This window comes from Styela clava, chromosome 6 (assembly GCF_964204865.1).
Source record: "Styela clava chromosome 6, kaStyClav1.hap1.2, whole genome shotgun sequence".
Taxonomy (NCBI): domain Eukaryota; kingdom Metazoa; phylum Chordata; class Ascidiacea; order Stolidobranchia; family Styelidae; genus Styela; species Styela clava.
Genome location: NC_135255.1, coordinates 6208370 through 6231074, shown reverse-complemented (window position 1 = coordinate 6231074; position 22705 = coordinate 6208370). Strand labels below are relative to the sequence as shown.

General features: G+C 32.2%; 1 protein-coding gene across 1 annotated transcript in view; it reads left to right on the top strand.

Moving 5' to 3' along the window:
* Positions 1-22705, top strand: part of LOC120331159 (uncharacterized) — a 59943-nt gene that overhangs the window by 9601 nt on the left and 27637 nt on the right. Inside the window, exons 7-14 of the mRNA XM_039398199.2 lie at positions 11661-11788; positions 13320-13495; positions 13971-14073; positions 15001-15148; positions 15933-16090; positions 16666-17532; positions 18102-18252; positions 19321-19464. Coding sequence (XP_039254133.2) covers positions 11661-11788; positions 13320-13495; positions 13971-14073; positions 15001-15148; positions 15933-16090; positions 16666-17532; positions 18102-18252; positions 19321-19464 — 1875 coding nt within the window. The remainder of the gene's footprint in view (positions 1-11660; positions 11789-13319; positions 13496-13970; positions 14074-15000; positions 15149-15932; positions 16091-16665; positions 17533-18101; positions 18253-19320; positions 19465-22705) is intronic.

Here is a 22705-nt window from a genome sequence, read left to right as displayed (position 1 = left end):
GTTATACATGGTATTTTTGTACGACTACGCTTACAAGAACTATATACTTTTTGTATATATAGTAGATGATTTATTTTGCATTGACGTTATTTGATGTATGTCACCTAATCATGATTTATGTGATGCAAACCGTTATCATTTCTGACACACACGTGTGACAACACCGGTATGATGAGGTAACTCATAAGTTTTATCGAATTATGACACAACTTCAACCTCGTTCAACACATTGATTTTCATATCGTAAGCATAGAAAATGAAACACGGCTTGAATTAGAAGGGTACAATGTTCAATTTTATTCACAGACATGGTGAATTGATTCATTCTCCCAGTGTATAGGGCTTGAAAATAATGTCCGATGTGCGACGAAAAGGAAATTTGAAATAATTATAATAGCCTATAAAAATGCTGAACTAAAGTCAGCTCAGTAATATATGTGTTGTTTACAAAGTTAAGGATTCACTTTTTACAGCAACAAGTAACTTTGACATTGATTTGCATGCAAATGCAAAATATAAAAAGCAATGCATATAAGTCCTCAACATGAAGCAAAGTGATAGAAACATTCATTTTGTGTGATTTATTATGCACTGGTTATGTACGACTTGCTATTGCATATAATATAACAATAGAAATAACATCTTAAATTCAAACATGTATACTGTTTTTTTTAACATTATAGGACCATAATAAAAATCCTATTATTTTTACACCATTTCTTACATTTAATTTTGCAAAGTATATTCAATTACAATGCATCAGTTACACAATTCAGTTTCAGCTTGAAGAATCGCTGGGCACGAAACACCACAATATGATTGTAAATTGCAACATTATTGTTACTCCTGCAATAGGACACAAAGTGTAATTAAAGATCAATCATTGTTTCAAATGGTTGTTGTTTTCACGAAGGGATGAACATAAAAATTTTCTGGAATTCCTACTGTAGTTATTTTTCTACTTATTTAGTTTGTTTTAAAAAAGTTCCAGTATTTGGATATTTTTCGGCAATTGGTTCCAGAAGACGAGCGTTTCATGAAAACATATACCGGACGGTAGTTTAGCATTGCTGTTATGGTATTGTTTTTTAATTTGAATAATTGCTCCAAGAAAAGTTGTAGGATACAAAATGAAGAAAACTCACTGTTGTCTGAAAATTTTGTTTTCATACACTGAAGTATTTTCACTTTAAATTGCAAAGGGTTGATGTTTACTTTTTTCAGTCTTCTCAATACAGTTTTATGGCAAAACCATATATGTCAGCATCTGATTTGCTAACTTTGGGCATAGCGTGGAGAAAAACACATGATTTGGAATTACCGTAGTTCTTGAAAATGTATTTTTGTCTTTGTCTAATTTGCAAATAATATCTAATATATGTCAAAAGTTTTGAATTTTGATTATTTAATTTTTGACGTTCTGTTCTCATATTTTATTTTAACATATCTGGGGTTCACGATAAAAAGAGAACTGCATTTCAATTTTATGTAATAATTGTTTTTTGAATATGTTAGAAATTGGTCTAATTTAATATAGTGGATTTTGGATTTTGGGAATAGTTGAGAATACTGTATATCTGGAAATTTGTCACTATTTATTTGGCATATGGTTGAATAACAAAAATAAACAAACTTCACATAAAATCCTGACACTATAAAAATAGCAAATCAATCAAAGCAATGTTTATTTACGCATTTACTAGGTAAATTCAATTTCTATTAATTCATACCGATGAATGATACCGAAGTTCACTATTGAGAATGACCCAATCAAGAATGTATATACGGTATTCCATATTCAATAATATTATTTTAGAATGCATTCGTAATTGTGAATTTTACGATTTTGTCCATCTTCGGCCAAAATATTAAATCTTTTTCAATTGTCATCATGTTTTGGATGTCATAATGTTGCAATTATCGTATTTCATAGAAAATAAATAGCATTGATAATTGATATGGAACATGTGTTACAGTGCTGCACTCGTTGTACTATGTTGACTTTACTAACAGCATATGCAGTTGGCAATTCAGGAAATATTATTTGATGAGAGTGACATGCCACATCATTTAATATATCCGGGTGTAATTATTGCGATCGGCAAATGCGGATTTTAATACTTATCTGCTATAAACCTCTAATACTAATTACATACCAGTCATAGCTGTCAATATTAAATTGTGTATTTGAATACATCCAATATTGGAAATATTTGACGGAGTTAATTCTTGATTTAACAGGATAAATCAGAATAATTTGATTTAAAAATTTGTCATTTTGATCTTGAACCAAAAAATGGGCTAACATTTTTGCAATGGAAAAATAGAAAATCAATCAAAACAATGTTTATTTTAACTAATTTGGGTTATGAAATTAATTTTCTGTAAATTCACACTGTTTTGTGCATATTTATCTTGTGAACGGGGCCCGATATTATAAACTATCTCATAGGTTCTGAAAGAGTCCAGGGGCCTAGGGGCTCTGCAAGCTATTCATCTACTTATTAAAATTATGAATACTTTTTATTGAACACAAAACAGCAATTACGCTATTACACTTGCATTAAAAGTTGCAAAAATCACTGTCGAAAACAAACATAAAAATCAGATGCATTTTCCTGCATCAAAACATTCCCTTTTTTAGCTCATGCAAGAAAGACTTGTATAACTAATTGTAATTCAAAAATTTATCATGCTTATCTCAATAAAACGATTTCTATTTTTTTTTCTTATTTTTATACCACAATTTTTTGATGAGCTTTAATAAATGCTCTTGGCAATAGACCTTACATCCCCGAGGTATTATATTATTAGTATGTCGTTTCTTTGATGTTTTAATAAATTTGATTGCCTGTATAGATTGGGTAGTGCATAACGATAGTGCTGTTTTGAATTAGAGTCCTAAAGATTTAACTTTCGAAATATGAGATATTCAAATAAGGTCGAAAAATGTGAGAGTAGAAATTGCTGTGGAGCAGGGTGTTTAGCTTGTTAATTAACACAGCAGTCAAATCTTTAATAAGAATCAGAGCATTTATTATATTTTTGGGCATGATGACCGTAAAGATCTCGATCTTTTTAATAAAAATACTAGCTTGTTAGATATCAATGGCCGCTTGTATAGGGCCCTGTTCAACACAAAAGCCTCCGAAATAAGGGCCTTATATAAAAAATATTAAATATTATATCTCAAGATGCATTGAATACATTACTTTTTTAAATTATTTTTTTTGTTGATTCTTAAAATTCACTATTTAGTTGTCCCTTCTCATGTTCTTCTTATCCTTCTTAATTCTTATATTGTGGATAAAAATGGGATATTAAATCTTCAATGGTTATTTTCGTTTTATCGCTATTTGTTGTGAAAAATGTCGTGTTATTATTTATATTATTTTTTTTGTTGAAATTTGAGAATAACTGTTTTTGTTTTTTGTAATATATTTGCAATGAAATTGATTATGAATCATGTATGTAGCGTGCTAGCTTTTCATTTTTTCTGTTCAAACTTCTCAAATTTGTGAACAATATAATTTTTATTAAACAGTTTTTATGACTGTTGAACTTTTTATTACCTATTACATCTTGACATTTGTTATTCTCAAAAATAATGATGTTAGGAATTCATATAAAATCGGAATTACGGCTTTTATTTTCAAACGATAAAATACAATATTACGCAGTTCAAGGGTCTTGCTGCACACTAGCACAAATGTATTTCTGTAACATTTCGTCTGACCAAAATCATACTTCCTCAGACAAGCAGTTTACAACAATGACTAGAAAAAAACAATCATTTGGTTTAGATACATAAATAAATTTGTTTGAAATTAAATTCTCAGATAAATTGTGATCAAACAAGATAAAGTATAATATATAGTTTGATGTTTCTTCATTGTGCGTTAATCAATCCAAAACACTCAATATAGGAATTAATTGTAAAGTAAAATTCTAGAAAAACGGGTCATACAGATTGAACAGCCTTACCTGCACAAAAGTGGAAGCGCCACGTTCAGCATTCATTTGTATAAAAATTAAATTAATGTGAAATGATACTCTATTTTTATAATAATGGTATTCCCATTTTATTGCAACTAGGTATCTTTCTCCAATTTGGAATGTCCAAAAATATTATTTGGCAATTCAAATCGTGTATGATCAGTACATAAATTGTAATTTAATAATGCATGTCATGTTCGTTCGGTGTTAACCAACTGTGTGCTTAAGTGTTTCTTCTATTGCTATGAATCACCACACTGGTGATGGCTGATTACATTGTTCTGTGCAGTAAACACCTTTCAAAATGAGATCATTTTGGTGTTCCCTTGTAATTTTTTGTGTAATTTCTAGAAATATCCATAAAGTTTATTTGTTTGTTATTGTTATATAAATATGATGTGTTGTAGCATATTCTATCAAATCAAAATAACCTATTTTTCTATCGCTTTAGGCAGTTATTTGTCCTGTTGTTAAAGATTTTTTTGATTTTTTTTGGGAACACTGTTTTTTCTGCCAAAGGCTAAAAACGTTTTATGCCCTTCTCCTATTAAATTGAGAATTGCTGCAAACACATGAACCATGCTGTAATTAATTTTAAAACTTACTGGTTTAATTGTGCCGGCAAAGATATTTAAATTCCAAATAAATTGGACCATATTTTTACACGGCCGGTGTTGTTTCGCTCATTATTTACGGTAAATCAATTTTTATATCTTTTTTTTTAACTGCATGTTCCACAATGTATATACAATTTCCACCAATTCAAATTGGTCGAATCTCAATGAAAACATATAGCAAATTTTTTTGGTTTACTTGTGCTGATTTTAATCAAAATCATATAATGGATTCAAGTAATGCACTAGAAAACTGTAATTTTTGTATATTTGAGGTTCTTTTTGAGCTTCGAAAAGGTAAATGTGTAGTTCAATGCATTTAGTGTGGACGTAGACACAATAGTATAATTTGCTGACGCCTCAGGGCGAGATGCAATGATGCTTCAATTTTTTATTCACATATATAATGATAAATGCCATATGATTCAATTGCATAATGTCCATGTTCAACATGTTCAAATCCACACTAAATTTATTATGACGACGAAATATTACAGCATTTTAGAAAGTAAATGCATGGACTACAATGCATAATATGATGTGTATCATGCATGTTCGAGCCTATCATAGGCTAGCAATTGAAAATGATAGTAACCATAGTATTAAATCATGTATTACCAATTTTAAATAAGTATTCTTCTGCGCTTTACTGTTTTTAAATTACACTGACTGAATCATTAGAGCTATATTGAGTTAGGTTCTGCATTGCATTTTCACAAATTTTAATTCGTTACATTTTGTCTGACCAAAGTCACCTCTTAGTTGTAAAGACCTGCTTTTCTGAGAAAGTCCGACTTTGGTAAGATGAAACTCCACAGAATAAAATTTGTGTAATTGTAAAGCAAGACCTTTAAAACAATAAAAAATGTTTAGTTATATAATATTTGGTCTGTCTTGTACAATGCAGAACGCATCATTTCTTACTTATTGCTGACCATAGGAATCGCATTCACAAGTATTCGTGGTTATAATATACAAAAAACATCTAGCAAAAAGCTGCCAACTAAATTTAAAGACTTTTGATGAGTCACAAAAATCACTGACGCTTCAGAAGTTATGCATAGATTTCTTTTCTGCAGCATACCTTAGTCTCTATTTACATAAAGGTTCACATTTGAAATTGAAAAATATAGTATAATATATTTACAGCATATAAAGCAGGGATGTGCAACAGCCGGCCTGAGGGCCACTACCTGGCCCGCCAAGCCATTCAGTGTGGCCCTTCAACACTCATATTTTTTTTCAACAAACACAACAAGTCCTAATCCGAAAGTTATGTTTAATAAGAAGGCGCACACATTGGTAAAAATCTATAATTTTTTTTTGCTCTTGTCACTGCATTGTATCTTTTGCCGTTTTGCCCATTGCCTTTATTACAGTAAGGCTAAGCAATAGTCTTTTCATTGTGAGGATATTTTAATTCATTGTGTACATGAAAAACTAATTATTTTTTGTGGCCCTACTAGATGTCGAAAGTTGGTTATATGGCCCGCCAACAAAAAATGTTGCACACCCCTGATATTTAGCATACTTTACATCAGTTACATAATTGTTCATGCATGGCCAATATGTTTTTTAATTCAATTTTAAATTCAAAATGTTTTTTATATTCAACTATGCATGGCAGAGATAAATAGATTTCAAATGAGAATCAATATTCATGGAAAACTGTAACTTATTACTCTTGTTATTTAAAGTTTTTTGTCTCTTGTTCCCCAGTGATTAGTTAGATAAAACTTCGATCATGTGCGCGTTTATATACAAAATTTATATATTCAAGAGAAAGTTACTTTATTTTTTTAGGCTCTTCTATGTTGATCTATTGTAGTCTATGAGTGTGAAGGGTGAAGGCCCTAAATTTGATTTAAAAAAAAGCTTTTGCTTTACTTGATTTAAAGTTTTTGCTTGAATTTGCTACTTACTTCATGTATATTATTAACTGTTAAAATTGATTTAGCATTCAACAAACACACCATTTAGAATTTTGAATTGTAAATTATAAGTTTTTATAACATAACTCATATTTCTTCCTATTTAAATGCAATAAATTTATTTCACAATTTCATATAGTTCCCGATGTCACATTATACATTCTCGTTCAATGCAATTAAATATAAAAGTTATGCATTGTCAGATTATTGTTCTTACTTTGAAACTAATCAATATCGTCTATTTATTTCATTACATGTACTGCTAGTCTGCTATGCTATTGAATAGGCAAAATACTTAATGCAAAATCAGTATATGCAATAGCAAGCATATGCTGTTGCATACCTTGCATATATAATTTGCTACTGGAGTGGTAATTGGACATGAATAAATTGAATAAGTACAAAATGAATTAAGTATAATATTCAATAACATTTAATTATTTTCAAGTATGTTTTGCCTATGCTATATGATATATTATTATAGTGAAGATAGAGACCAACTAAGTTTTCATTTTCGCATTATCTTTTTGAATTTGTAAATTATGTTGTCATGAATTCAGTTGTTTATTTTATATTATTATTTCTGTATTTAATACATCTTCAAGTCGAAATTTTTATTTTTTTTCATCTATGAAGGAAACAAAAGGTTTCATGTATTTACCTTATGGTACTTCCCGATTTAAATTCAGAAATATTTGTTCATCTATTCAATGCATGTAGAACGTACACTACATTAGTACGTACTTGGTTATGCATGGGCAAACTATAATCGAGGTCGAACGGACTATGTACAATAGGGGTTCCCAATCTTTTAAGTCTTGTGGCCCCCTTCTGGAGGCCTTTAGCACTCATGGCCCCCCTATTTATCATTCAAGGGGCATTTATTGGGTCTTTTGTGATTGGTAGATTTCAAATCTTTTCATATTCAAACAATTCATGCTCAACAAAATGAAAACACCCTGTGAAATAACCCTATCAAGCAATGAAACTAGGAAGAACAGGGAGTTTTCTTGTCAAGCGAAAAGTAAAATCAGCCTTTCCTGCCTAGCATTGTGGCCCCCTTCAGCTGCTCTGTAGACCTCTTAGTTAGGATGCCACAGGCCCCGTGTTGAGAACCACTGATGTAGAACTTTGAATAATTCTTTTGAATGCCGAGTATCAGATAGATTTTATATTGGTTGTGTTCAAAAATCAGTGTAAACTTATAGAAATTGAATTTAGGAATGTTGAATATTTGAGATAGACGTTCTTTTGACTGGTTTTTTATCTTTCATACAGAAGTAAATGAAATCTATTTTATGTATGACCATCAAAATTCTGATTTTATGATAAATTAAAAAAAATTGTATATATCGAACATTACAAATTTTCGAATAAATTCAAATATTCGATTCTTTTTGGACACCCTTGTTATTATGATACTATATTTAATCAAATCCATTCAAAATATCTAATTCATTACAATGTCAATATATGTTAATATCTCCCTATTTCTCATCAATATTACAGTAATAAATCATAAAGGACACTAACCCTCCTTTAGTTGACAAAATCCATCAATGTGAAGGCATTTAATAATAACAAGTCTAATTGTGTAATGAACACTCTAGGGACTTGAATTGCAAATCAACCATAGCAAGTACGACAGTTTTTTATCAAAGCGTCAACTGTCTGTAAATCCTGGCTGGCAACCTGATCTGCTTTAAATTAAAATAGCTGTTCAAAGGAGTTTTTAGTTTACTAAATAGTAAATATAACATTGATGATGGAATCTTAAATGGAAATTATAATAATAGTAGGAGTAATAAGTTTCGCTTAGCTTATACTTTCATATTATCCAAATAAAGGTTTCTACTTTCTTTTTATTATTAGTATATGCTGATGGAACCCTCCCTTTTTTGTCTAACCTCTTTGTCCAATTCTGGAATTAGAGTAAACAGGAATGGCTGAGATTCACCAATCCGAATACCTTCTGCAATAATAATATTGAAGGATGAATATTGGGCGCTCCAGAAGTGTGTGTGCCAATATGGAGGTAACTAATATTGTTCGCCTACTTTTCATCAAGTTGTGTAAAGGGACTGAAACCTATGGGCAGGGGTATATTCACTTGGCTAACACAGACAGTCCCCAACTCATAATAGAACTAAAATAGGGAAAATACGAATAAAATTATGGCCTAACCCTAACCTGGTATACACACTACGGGAGTACCAAATATTGAATATAATCCAAATGAAGTAAACTATTCAATAGATGGCATGCTAAACTCATTGGTTATCAGTAGATATAGATCAAGTTAACATATGAAGATGTTTAGACTTGTTTTCAGTAGTTGATTAACCTGATTGGATAGTAGAATCAGTTGTCATATTCACCAAAGGCATGAAAATGAAATTTTCGATTTTCTCAAAAAAAAAAAATGTATTCATTCAAATTAACCAATATTGCTGTAAAATCTTGATGTATGTAACATACTCCAGATTTAAAAAGTAAAATTTGAAATATATAAGTTTTTTGCTTGAAATATTTCATATATAGGCTATTTGAAATTGGATTGGATTGCTTGAGAGAATACTAAAGACTTCTTCTATTCAGTATACATATCTTACTACCCTGTATAAGTATTATGATTGTGATATTCATTTTCTGCACTCAATACAATGAATAGGCTTCAACTGTGGATAAACATATACCAAGGGAGATAATGAAATCAAGGGTATATCGGAATACATTCAAAGTTGTTGTATTCCGTATAATGAATTTTTGATTGTAGGAATAATTCTAAATTGTTTTGTTCATCATGAAACCTACCGTAATTATTTGATTTCTTTAGTAAGTGTATAAATTTGCATTTGTTGTATGATCGATGAGTTCACTTTGTGCAACTTACATACAGAAATGTGTGGGAAAGCAATATAACAACATGTCTTGCAACTGTGTATTTATAAAGGCACTTTGGTTTTTTTAGTTTTGTTTTGTACTTCAGTTAAAATATTATGTTGATTTTGTCAATGTGTTTGTAATTATAAAAGTCATTGCCAGTTTTATAATTAGTGTAGTCTTCAGTTAGGCTACAATTCAGTGTTTCCCAACTGTTTTTGACCGCGGACCATCTCAGAAACAAAAATAATGGCGGCAGACTCACGACACCTGAATTAAGTAAATGTTTTTTTGATATTTGTTTATTGGGGCAACTATAAAAACACTATTTATTGCTTAACATTTGCGCTTTCACTTTACATTTTTCCAATAAACAGAAAGTTTTTTTCTATAGATTGACCAGTATTGTGTAATTAACTATTCTGGTTATTTTTAAGTTTGTATTGTTCATTTCTTAAGTTTCATTGTAAAAAAAAAGTTATAGAAAATTTTGTAAGATTTCTCAGTTTTCAGAAACATCTAACATATAATCACACTGAAATGGATCATAGTGTGCAGGCTTATTTAGAGAGATAGAGTTTGTAGAAGTGTTTCCTGAGAATCGGGATATTGTTCCAATCATTATTTTTAACATTTTAAGTACTTCAATATTTGTAAGAACTAGGCAGTTTTATATTTGAGGAATTTTTCTCTTATTTCCATACTTCCGTTTGAATCAATAGAGAATTTTTCGCTGTTTCTGACTGGAGATAGTTTGCTGCTTGCTGTTTCAAATTAGTTTAGTACAGTGCTCTTTAACCTTTTTGTTATTGCGGAACCCCTGATATCATTTTTTGTTTTTTATGGAACCCCAAATAATAAAAATAAAAATAAAACACGAAATACTCGTAACACGAAATATTTGTAATTCAAATATTTCTACTTCAACAACGAAACAGAAAGAAGATAAGAAGCGCGAAATTCAATGACTAGGTTGTTCCTGCATTTCCGTTGCAATCTTCTGGCTCCACGGCTCTCTATGCAATTCTCATACTCATGTCTACACTCTAAACTTCTTTTTTGTTTTTTAATAGTTGTTAAAGCAGAAAATGCTGATTTACACAAATAGGTATTGGGAAATTAAAGTTTTAATGCTTCTTTTGCAATTGATGTACCCTCTTTGTGAAGAGAAATCCAAAAATATTCCTTCCCATGTTTTTCGAAGGTTTCCTCCGCATTAATTTATTACGGATATCTAGGAGTCCTTCTTGCTGTTGCGCACTTAGAAATTCATCCAAAAACGGAAAAAAAGAATAATCATTTTTTGCAACTTTACTGGCCCAGCAGTCAATTTTTCTTTTACGCGGAACCCCTAAAGAACCCTATGAACTCACGGAACCCCACTGCATGTGTTGCGGAACCCTAGGGTTCCGCGGAACCCCTGTTGAAGAGCACTGGTTTAGTATCATGATTTTGTATTAAAATCGCTTCTTAGTCTTGAAAAAATTGTAAAAGTTTGATAATGCAGAAAAGGCAAAAAATTCTAGTTTAGTTTTTTTTATAGTTATCAGAGGTTGAGGGAAAGCATAAGTAAAGTTCACAATAAATATCCTTGCACGCACTTGCACATCATCACTTATGACTCGATTTGAACCTGCGAACTTATGTAGTAATTAAAATGTTTTGATTGATTTTCTAACTGTCAGAACTCACTCTGTAAGATGTAGTATAGATTTGTCTGACAATCATCACATGTCAAATTTTTTTTAAATGAAAATTTTCTTAATTTTATATAGAATCGAAAGTTTACTATAATGAATACAACTAACATGTTTAGACATGGATTATTTCTTTAATTATCAAGCCATTAAAATATTATTAATAATCTTTAGTAGGTCTACGGACCAGAAGGCATACTTTAAATTATTTTTTTTCTAAAAAATCGATCGTGTGCCTTATAAGTCGGTACGCCTTTAATGATTGGATCAGGTAGTGCTTTGTGCTTTATTGCCCACACTCAAAATTAGTACAAGTCCAGTGCACCTTATGTATGGATGAAACCCCAATCTAAACCCCGATTTATTGAAGGTGTGCCTCATGGTCAATAAAATATGTTCCTCTTAGTATAGCATTTGTAAGAACAAGTCAGAAAAGCCATTTTTTATCGATATCAATTTTTGCTACTTACGAGTTATGTTATTTTGTTTATTTTTTTAAATGAGTTTAATTATAATTTTGTATTCATATTATTTTTCAGTCAAAATATGAAGGATTAGATGCAAATTACACAACCTTAGATCAACAACAAACGAACAACAACAACTTCCAGTCAACTATAAATACGACCAATATTCCATCGGGATATAATATTAATGGTCAGCCAAGGTAAAATATTTGTTAATGTATTTAATCGGAAAGGATTTCTTATGGGATAGGAATAGCAATGCAACTTTATCATATAGTAAGGTGTGTTGTCCAACTTCTGGTTGGGAATGAGATAAGATTGACGGGTTCAATATGCAGGGATACCCGATAGTCGATATTCAAACAATTCAGTAGTCGATCATGCAGTCAGGTATCCAATCTTAGTAGACTACCAGTATGGCAATCTTCACGATCAAAGTAAAAGCGGAACTGCCACAAGGGGCGCAATTTTTGATGACGTCATCCCACACAAAAAATAAATCCCATAGAGCCCACAGGAATTTGCTCGAATGAATAGTAACTGATACTAATTTTTACTCTAACGAATCAGTAGCCGAACACCAATCCTGAACGAAATATATTCGACTAACAAGGTATCACTGTATTACAGTATGTATTCTTCATCACCATACCTGGATTTTTTTATATTGAAATTCTTCTTCCACGCATCAAAACTCATAACTATATAAACTGATCCCCTTTTGCCACCCCCAGATCAGGATGGTAAATGGATATACTGGCTAAGGATTGTTGTATGGTCAAAACATTCTATGCCTTTTATTCTATTTGGAACGAAATATGAAATTTTTTTAAATGCTACAACTTTATAAATGATCATGAATTAAAGTTTGGAATTATTTGACTGTGGTTTTCTGCCTTAAAAACACAACCAACAATCTGAAAGTGTGTTATAAGACGGGTCTATGTTACCCATTCTTTGTATCATGTTTTTTGCAGATAACTTCCTTTTTGACATGGGTCCTATTGATTCGTTAATAAGGTGATACCACCTATTTAAAACAAGAAATAATTTCCCTCTTTGAGTGGACAAAAAATCTAACTATGGCTCTTATAACCCTTGATTCAAGATATCAACGTTTGAGTCCTGTATACTTTCTAGACTTCACTGATTCATTTTGGGCATGGGGTTAGGTTGAATCTTTTTAAACTGGGAGATGTGACTTCTTAATATATCATGTTACAATATTTTGGAGGTTATGAGCTCATAAATCAATCGCATTATTTTGTATGGTAATTTTAAAAGCGTTGCAGTGTGCTCACATGCGAAGTTCCAATTTTGTATACTTTTACACTTACTTCTACACACGCTCAAATGCATGCATTTTACAGAGATTTTATAGAAACAAAAAAGTCTCCAAAATAGAGTCCAAAAAGGGTACCCATAGGAATGAAGAATTGTGATATTTGACTATTTAATTTGATTTCGACATCCCTGGTTCTGCACAAGTCTCCTTCCGGCTTTTGCACAGCTTGAATGGTTTATAATGTGCCCATAACTATGTACAATAATAATATTATTAAATAACTGACTAATATTATTTACACTGCATCAAATGCAAAGTAATATTTTCTCTCCAGCACGACATGTTATCCCCTTCCCCCCCAAATCCCCCCCCTCCCCGGGGGGAATTCTTTCCTGTTTAGAAAACGTGGCTCAAAAGTACCGGTATATGTACATCTGTTTTTCTAGCTCTGATCCTGATGTCAACCTGATTCAAAGCAACAATGTCGATGTTATGAACGAAACCCAAGAATTGACGTTCGCATCACAGGACAACAGCCATTACAATATGCAATTACTTGCACACAGTGCTCAACATTTACTGCAGAATCAACCAGAAACACAAATAACAAATCAATCATCAGGTATGAATGCTGTAACTTTAGGTCAAAGTAGGGAAGGCAGGCGAGAATCTCACATAAATAAAAGTCAAAATTAATTATGTCAGAAAAGCGATTTTATTGGACATAAATTGGACGGAAAGTTTTGCTAACTTCTTGCTGGGATTCTGGGATCAAAATGCCTTTTTCTGTAACTAATGTACCAATCAATGCCCAATGTTAAATACTATACATAAACATGAAAAAAATTGATAGAAAGTCATTACTTTTTCACTCTTGACATTTCAGTTGTCATCTGCAACTTTGGATTATTATATAGTTCCAATCGCCATTTAAATGGCCTCCTCTGTGGATGACGATTGGGCTTCCTTGTAGCCAGCAGTACTACAATATAGAGAATTAAAAAATAATTATATTATTTTTAAATTTCATATATACAATTTTATTAAACTTATCGTGTCATAATAAGGTATAATACTTTGAATCTCAATTTTTACAGGTACTGATTACATTCAACATCAAAGTAGTTCGGCACTTCAGCAGCTTGCAATGAGGGTTCAAATGAGAACTTATCAGGGTGGTACAACGCAGGAAAATATCAGGTAATTATTTCTGTAAATAAAACAATCAGGAACCACTAATTTTTTATTTTTGATCCAAGAAATGAGAATAGAACTAATCAGCGTGGAACAACACAAGAAAATATCAGGTATTGATTTTCGCAAATAATAAATCAACGCCACAAATTCTCTTATTTTTGATCTAAAAAATGAGAATGCTATTTGATTTACATCTGACCAAAAGGATTAATTGGGCTACCTTATAATACAGATTTGATTTAAGAGAATTTTATTAAGTATACAAGATGTGTACTAAATAAAAAAAAAATTAAAAAAAAATCAATAAGAAGTAGGTAAAATGCTTATCTTGCTGTATATTGGACCCATATTGTTTTGGGAAACTGTTATGGTTCATGGTTGTGGTTGTTGAATCTAGAAATCACATTATTTTTCAGCTTAAAACTAAATTGTTCGCTGTAAGACCATTCATTACTATTATTTTTTGTTATATTTTGGGTTTCAGGAGCCCAGTGTTTCACCACACATTTTCATAATTTTAAAAATATTGTCCCGCTACGTGTGTTTCTCTCCCTGCGTTTAGTACTGTTTCTTGTTAATAAAGCGTAAATAAAAAGGGATCAAACATCTATTTTCCATAGTAAAAATATGTTACAAGAAAATTTTTGTAGGAGCAGCAATATGTTATGCTTATGCTTGGTATTTTATTTTAATTTGTCCGAAAAAATAGGAAATCATGCACAGAAGTTACTTTGTGTAAGATATGTGCATTGTTATTCCTGAGATTTTTCTGTACCTAACAGCTGTGTGACATTCATCCATGTTTAGTCCTTTATTTAATCATGTTTGCATACCTGTTGCATGGGGTGAATAAAGATATTGCTTTGATAATACATCAATGCTCTGGCTGTATGCAGTAGAAGTCTAATCCGACACTTCTTGAATTTCTAGTTCTGCTGCTCCTATGATGATGGCAGGAGATACTGATATACCTGTTAAAAAAGACTATTTGCCAATGACTGGTCAGATAACTGGCGTCCGCGCTCAACTGCGAAAATCTTTATCAAGCAGTGGAAAGTTAGAGAATGTAAATGTAATGGTAAGTCTACTTACTATATTCAATATGTGATGGAAGAGTTTCACTATCTGCTTTCAGGATCTAAAAATAACTTTGATTAATGTTAATAAGAGTAATGTCGTGTTACTTATATGTGGTAGCGGTGATTGCCTAGTCAGTGCAGTAGTTCTCAAACTTCTAACAACTCTCGACACTTGACTCACTGCTCTTGCATGAAAATGTGTTGAAATCTGATGTGTTTCCATTGGTTATTTAGTGTGCCATGTCTAATAATAATAAATCCAAATAACGAAAGCAAAAAATAAAATTACCGTGTCGTAGTTGTCTCAAATACCTAGTGATGGTCATGGCACCCTGAGAACTATACTATGGGCCCCCTGACCTAGTTGTTAGCATGTTACACGTAACTATGTTGGTTTGACTGGGGAGAGATCCTGGGCCCAAAGCTCATGCCCACTACCTCACCTAGGGTGTAATAAAATTGGGTGTGTACTGCAAAGTTTATAAATCTTCTTTACCTTATCATTTTAGGCTAATAGTTAATGTGTATTAGGACGAGCGACAAATCTTAGCAATATTTTTTTAATATTTGGAATTTGAAAACTGGTTGATAATCAGCAAATTTTAATAATGCTAATATGTCTCGTTTTAATTTTTAATATACTTTGCTTCCCACAGACTCATTTTATCACTTGGATATTTGCAAGAATTCAGAAACAAAATGTTCAAAATTATTTGAATGTTAGACAGGATTTTTCAATGTCTACATTTTCAAAAAAAAAAATTTTTTTTTCCTTGTTTTCAGGCTCAGGAATGGCCTAGAATGCAAATTCCAGTTGACAGAAACATGAACTCTTCTGTCAGTCAGAACTACTACCTCACGAGAGCACAATCAGAAGTTGAAAATGATTCTTCTAATATTGATAATGCTCCATTGCTAAAGAACTTATTAGAGACAAACAGGTATATTTTAGATTTAGAACTTTGTCACTCCGAAGAGTAGGATCGGTTGAAAACAGTCATCGGAAACTAGGGCAAATTTTTCGTGGCCCTCAAACATCCTCACTTTTGATTCTTAAAACAAAAATTGCTTGTACACTTAGTATCAACTTTTGCGGATGTATGTTTTGTAGTGAGTAGCTAATGTAGGGTTTAATGTGGAAATTGTTTTTAGGCAGAATTTATTGTGATCTGTACGCTAGGTTTATAGGTTGAATAATTTTCAAATTTGACGAAAAAAAAAATATTCCGAACTAATTAAAAAACTTCTCTGCGTTACGGAATTTAAACTCTTTGTATATATACCTTGACTTCTATGTGCTCTTTGTTGAACACGATCCAATTTATAATATATTCATTATTCCATATTCGAAAGCCTCATTTCAAAATGTATTCAGAAACGTAGATTATTCAGTCTTGTCCCCTAAACAAAGCTTGAATAATAATGGAATTAATTACTATTACACTTTACTAGGCTTATTATACAGCATTAGCATATAATTTCTAATGTTCCGTCAAAACTTTCTTCTCTCTTTCAGTTCTAAAATTGCAATGGCTGAAGCAAATGTCATTGGACAAGAGAACGGTGGAATGTCCAATGATACCATGTATCAGCATAGCCACAATGTGATGGGGAATAGTTGGCCTGGAGCTACTCCACAAAATAGCTTGCAATCACCTGTGTTGGTGTCAAAACGAAGCATGTTCCAGTATCAAGAGAGTATCAATAATATGGGGAAAGCAGAGCAGTGTGTGGGGCCGCAACAAAGTCCCCTCAACAGTCCAACGTACGTTAATCCGCCACAATTCCCTGTGCAACACAATCAAACCACACCCCTTCCACAAGCCAATGAGCAACAGTTCTTTGCGCCTGATAATATTATGGTCAACAATAATAACAACCAGCAGATGGTACCAGAGGATGAATCTGTGGGTCTCAGCGAACCCCCAAATTTAAACGAAATGATTAAGGAAAGTGAAAACCTTGTAGACTTGATGGAAGCAGAGGCGAATTCAAACCAAGGGTCAATTTTGTCATTTGCGGATGCCGGGCAGTCATTGGACAGTACGATGGTACCAAGACGGGCGACTCCGCCCCCAGCGTATCACCTCGATCCAAATACTGGTCTTTTAAATCAAGACATGGTTGGTCAAGGAAATCAAATGGGTCATCAAATGTACATGGCACACAACCAAATTAAATCTGAGCCACAAAGTCCTATGCTTACGAGTCCAATGGCTAAAAGAATGTTTTTCAACCAGCAAAGTAACCATCCTATGGGAGTCCATTCTTCTAACATGCAACCTTTATCGAGTCCTACTACACCAATTCACACATTGCCAATGCAACCCACAATGCAGCCGCCTACACCAACTGGAGATGCTCAATGGCAATTTCCTATGAGGTATTTGTTTTGTTTGTTCCTAAAGCGTATTAATTTTTTATTAACGATAGTTGGAAAATATCACCATTGTTACAAGAGGCTTTTTTTGAATGAAGGGTGTTTTCCAAAATTGTTATTGTTGAAAATATTCACTTTATTTTAGATAATAAACCGGTCACTTTCAAATTTTTACTTATTCTCAATTTTTGTAGTTTAAAAATATGCTCTGGCTCATGCGATTTCTGCTGCTTGTTTCAAGCGTGCTCTTGGGGATAAGACAGCGAAGTTTATTAACATAATTCTTGTTCATATATTTATGAGTGGTTTTCTCTCGTAACCTATTCAGAGTTTGCTTGATATATTGGTATTCTTGACGTTTTAGAGTTTATAAGAAAGTTGCAATAAATACAATCACATCAGATAACGCAGTAAAACAATGATACAAGAATGGTTTCCCACAATTTTTTCTCCCCAATAAAGCTTTGTATTTATTTTGTTTCATTACTAATAAACATTACTCATGAACTTAGCAATTCACACAAAGTTATTGCCACCCAAATATCGAACAAAAATTTAATTATTTATTTCAGTGGGCAGCAACAGAATTATGTTGGGGTGCCGCAATCTCCGATGGCACAAACTCAACCAATGGATCTTGTTAATCATGATAACAATTTAGTACAAAATATCAACTATCTACCTCACACGAGACAACCAAATACTACTGGGAACCCGAAACAAGTAAGTATATTGCCACTAGATGTCTCTTTTGAGCAAATTGTGATCAAGTTTTACAGGATCAAATTTCGCTCAGATGCTATTTCTAAAGAGGATTTATATGTTTGTGACATAAATTAGAATAAGGATTTACAATGCAAATTCTGATTTAAACAAAACATTCTCTCAATTTGTTGATATTATGATCAGTATATTTTTCCAATTTATCCTGTGAAGAAAAAAAACGATGAAATCGCTTGGTGAACATATCATCCTCTCATCTGAATGCCAGTCTAAGTAGGGCATGGAACAAATTGTAGACTTTACAATGTAGAGGATGCCACAACCGACCGACATTTACACCAGTGGTCCCAACTTTTTTTTCTACATATTGCCCACTCCCTTTGCTTATTTCAGATCTCTTTATTCCTTCCTCATTATACATATAAATCATGTGCCCAGTATTTTATTATTTTTCAATCTTTAACGGATCTTTAGCTGGTGTTACACGCAAAACACTTTGGCTTATGAATTTTAAATGGTTTATAATGTGTCCACAAATAGGCATAAAATGACACTCAATAAATTTAATAAAAATTACATCTAATACAAGTAAACCTCAGTAGTCGAACAAGTCGATACTCTGGGACCTCCAAAAGTATGCACCCCAAGATGGTGCACAACCTGAACACAGTATGTGTGTACCGGTTAGGTTTCAGGTTGTGTGACATCTTGGTGCGCATACTTCTGGAGCACCGGACAATTCGGTAGTCGGCCAAAAAATTCTAATCAAAAATGCTGCGGTACTTGAACGGAAATTTTGAACTGGTCGACCCATGCTTGTGATTAGTCTGGTGATGCTTGCACAACCAACCGCCAATGCAATTGTAATAATTATAATTTGGCTTGTCTGCTAAACTTGAGTTAACCTCTTCAACTTTTGGGACGATGTCATCACACATATGTATGCAGTTGGTTTCAGAATCCAGAGAAACCTTTTACTTTCTAATTTTGATGTTCATAAACTCGCACTGGTAAAAATCACTATATAATTTATGTCACTTTAAACACAATTCTTCAAACTTTTTTCAGCAAAGAAATCGGCGTCCCAGTGGCAATTCAGGACGAAAGAATCCTGATGGAACATTATCATGCACAATATGTGGACATTCTTTCAGAAGCGTTCCAGCACTTAACGGACACATGAGAGTACACAGCTCTTCTAATGAGAAAAAGGTTAGTTTGGTGATACTTTAATTGAGTAGTATTAAGAAAATATTATATTGGTCTGCAAGCTAGCATTTTGTGGCCTCCTGGTGCATCATACTTTTTATTTTGACTAATTTGCCTAAAGCTTGATCTTAGTCGCTCACTTAAACACCCCTGTTTCGTAGATAAACTAGGTCTAGTTGCCACTCAAGCATTGATATTTCCCATTGGAAGTATTTTTTCTATCGTTTGCTCACCAATTTTTTTTTATTTCTATATTGATATGATTTCTTAGTTATAGTTAGAAATGTAGCCTACATTATATGTTCATACTTAGAATAGTTTTGTGTCTTAAGTTTTAATATGGAATAATCTAAATAAATGTGTTTCGAGGCAAATATTAAAGATTATAATCAAACTATTGCACAAGGCTTCCTCAAGCGCTTGATTTTTTTATTGTAGTTCCACTCCACCAAAAAGGTTAAAAACCACTAGCCTATCAGTGAAAGCGTTAGACCGAAATGTTTTGGCAAGTTACACTCTGTTTCAAATTCCATATTCCGCTACTCTTCAATAGTGTAATAAATTTGGTATATATATAAATTGTACAGATCTTGGTTGGAGCAAAAATCATGAAAATAATGAATAATATACATTTATTATAATGATCCATAAATGACGCCTCATTTCATATGTATAATAATTTAAAATATGTTCAAAGAGAATTAGATATATAGCGCATCTAGTAGTTATATATATCAGGGGTGGCCAACCTGCTTTCGACCACGATCGACCAAAATCTCGAAAATAGCTCACGATCGACTGATCAGTAACAAGGAGATACATACACAAAAACGAATGAGTTCTGAATATGCAGATAACTGCACACAAGCATAGAAAAATTCCACCGCAGCCAATAAGCTCGGCTATGAGCGCATTTTTAATGAAATCGCATTGTATCTTTGTGTTCCTTTTAATTTCATTATGTAGTTGTACCCAGAGTAAATTTTCATCATTATTTTAAAATTTATTCGAATCATACAATTCACATCTGATGCCTGCCTAATTTTTAGCCGTAAGTGTTGAAAATTACCCCAAAAACCTGACCAAATATCCATATTATCTAAATAGCAAAAAATAAATATACTCAAACCATAAATGTTAAATGACTGCTCAAACTTCGGTATCTAATTTACAATATCCTCCGAGTCCGATTCTACGCACGCTTGGAATTAGAAACTAATATGCTCTATCGCGCTTGCTCAGACTCAAATACTGTAAGTCTATTTTGTATTATGTGCACGTACAGTACTGTATTCGCCCTGTTTTAAAGCACACAACAGGCGCTGCATGAAACTGGTTCGAGACAATTTTGAGGTATGTTATTAAATTCACTCAACATCAGATGCGATCCGCTACTCAAGACGTGGCGATCGACGTGTTGGCCACCCCTGATATATATCATTGCTTATTCTTGTATTTAAGAAGTGCAGATTGTTTGGGGTTATACGATATCAATATCCAACATTTTGTCTATTAGGTCTTATAAATACTTATATGAATTGGCTTTTTCTCATTACTGCAATGTTTTTATTTTAATATTCAATATTATATGCAAATCATTTATAGAGTTTCCAGCAATTCTGATTTCAAATATCAAATGGAAGCAAATATAAGAACTTTGATTCAATTTCAACCTTAAAAACATATTCCAATCTTCAATTTCAACTTTTAACCGACCTCTTCAGTCGTTTGTAGTTATGTGTCATTTCAAGAGCATAATATGTACTTGAATATAAAATACATAATAAGTTGACAGCAATTACTTTGTCCATATAGTTATTGAAGCGTGCTGTGGTCTCAAACACAATATATTAGTAGCTGTTGCCATGCCTCCAGCCATAATAACTTGAGCGGCATTCCTGTGGGAATGATGGTAGACCAGGCGAATGTGTCTGAGTCTACAGGTAGTATATGAATGAATGCATTGAGACACTGGTATTTATAGTCTGACGGATGTAGATAAGGAACAGTAGAGGAAATATGTTGTTACCTTGTGTGAGTTCAATTAAGGTATTTGCTAGATCTATATATGGTACGGTGATTCAAATTTTCATATTTAGTAGGTTGACTTCAAATTCAGAGAAATGTTGAAAATGGTAAATTTAACTATCAATGTTGCATATTTTGATTCAAGATATTGTTAATTAACCATTGTCATTTTAAATAATTCTAGAATAACATGCTATTAAGATGTAGACATTCTTTGTCGTGAATTTTTTTTTTTCCTTTTTAATTAGTAGGTTGTATCTTATGAACTTTTAGTCAAGTTCAAAACGAAAATTAGTTCAGTTCTAGAAACTGTATTGAGATCCGGAGTATTTGAAGATTTTAGCTCAAACGATATTTTAAAGATATGCAATGTATAAAAATTAAAAAAGGCTTTGTGTTGTTCAATAAAATCAAGAAATTGTTATTAATGAAAATAAGGAATAATGGAATTCAATGCTGTTAGAAAAAGTTTTTGAGATAAAGGACATTACCGCTAATTGCATGAATTTAACCCATTGTGCAGTGCGATTGTTTTGGAATTGGCCCATTTAAATTATTGAAAATTCATATTGAATTGCTGAACAAATTAGGAAATATTGACCTTTTTTGACAAGGTAAAACCATTTCCCAGGTATCAAACTTTTTTTAACTCTTTATTTATATGGTGATTCTGTCTTTTTTTTTAACGCATTGAACTGCTTTAACTCACCCATCAATCAGTATTTTTAAAGATACAGTTCTACACTATAATGATTTGTTGCGTCAGTACTCAGTAGCTTTTGGCCGAAAGTTCGCTCGGAGATCAATTTTCTGTCTTCTTGATTGAATGACCTTGCTTGGAGCAAGTATTCCTGAAAAAACGCTGTATACTCTTTTATTGAAGATAAAAAGTTACAAATGTTAAAAATAATCATACCCGTTAAAAAATGCTAATTATATTCAAAGTGTGCCGCTTAATTTTATAATCAAAATCTACGTGCCTAATGGAATAATATTAACTTAGAATTAGATTGTAATTATTGCCATGGAATTTTGACAAGTCTCTTTCACACGAAATTGTATGTCTGCATACCTTGCGGCATTATATTTACGTCACAAAGATAAGCCCTGTGAATAACCTACATGTCAAGGCTAATTTTGTTTACAGTCTGCAAGAGAGCCTTCTGTTAACTCTTAATTAAATGTAAATTCATTATGCAACAGGCTAGATACTGCT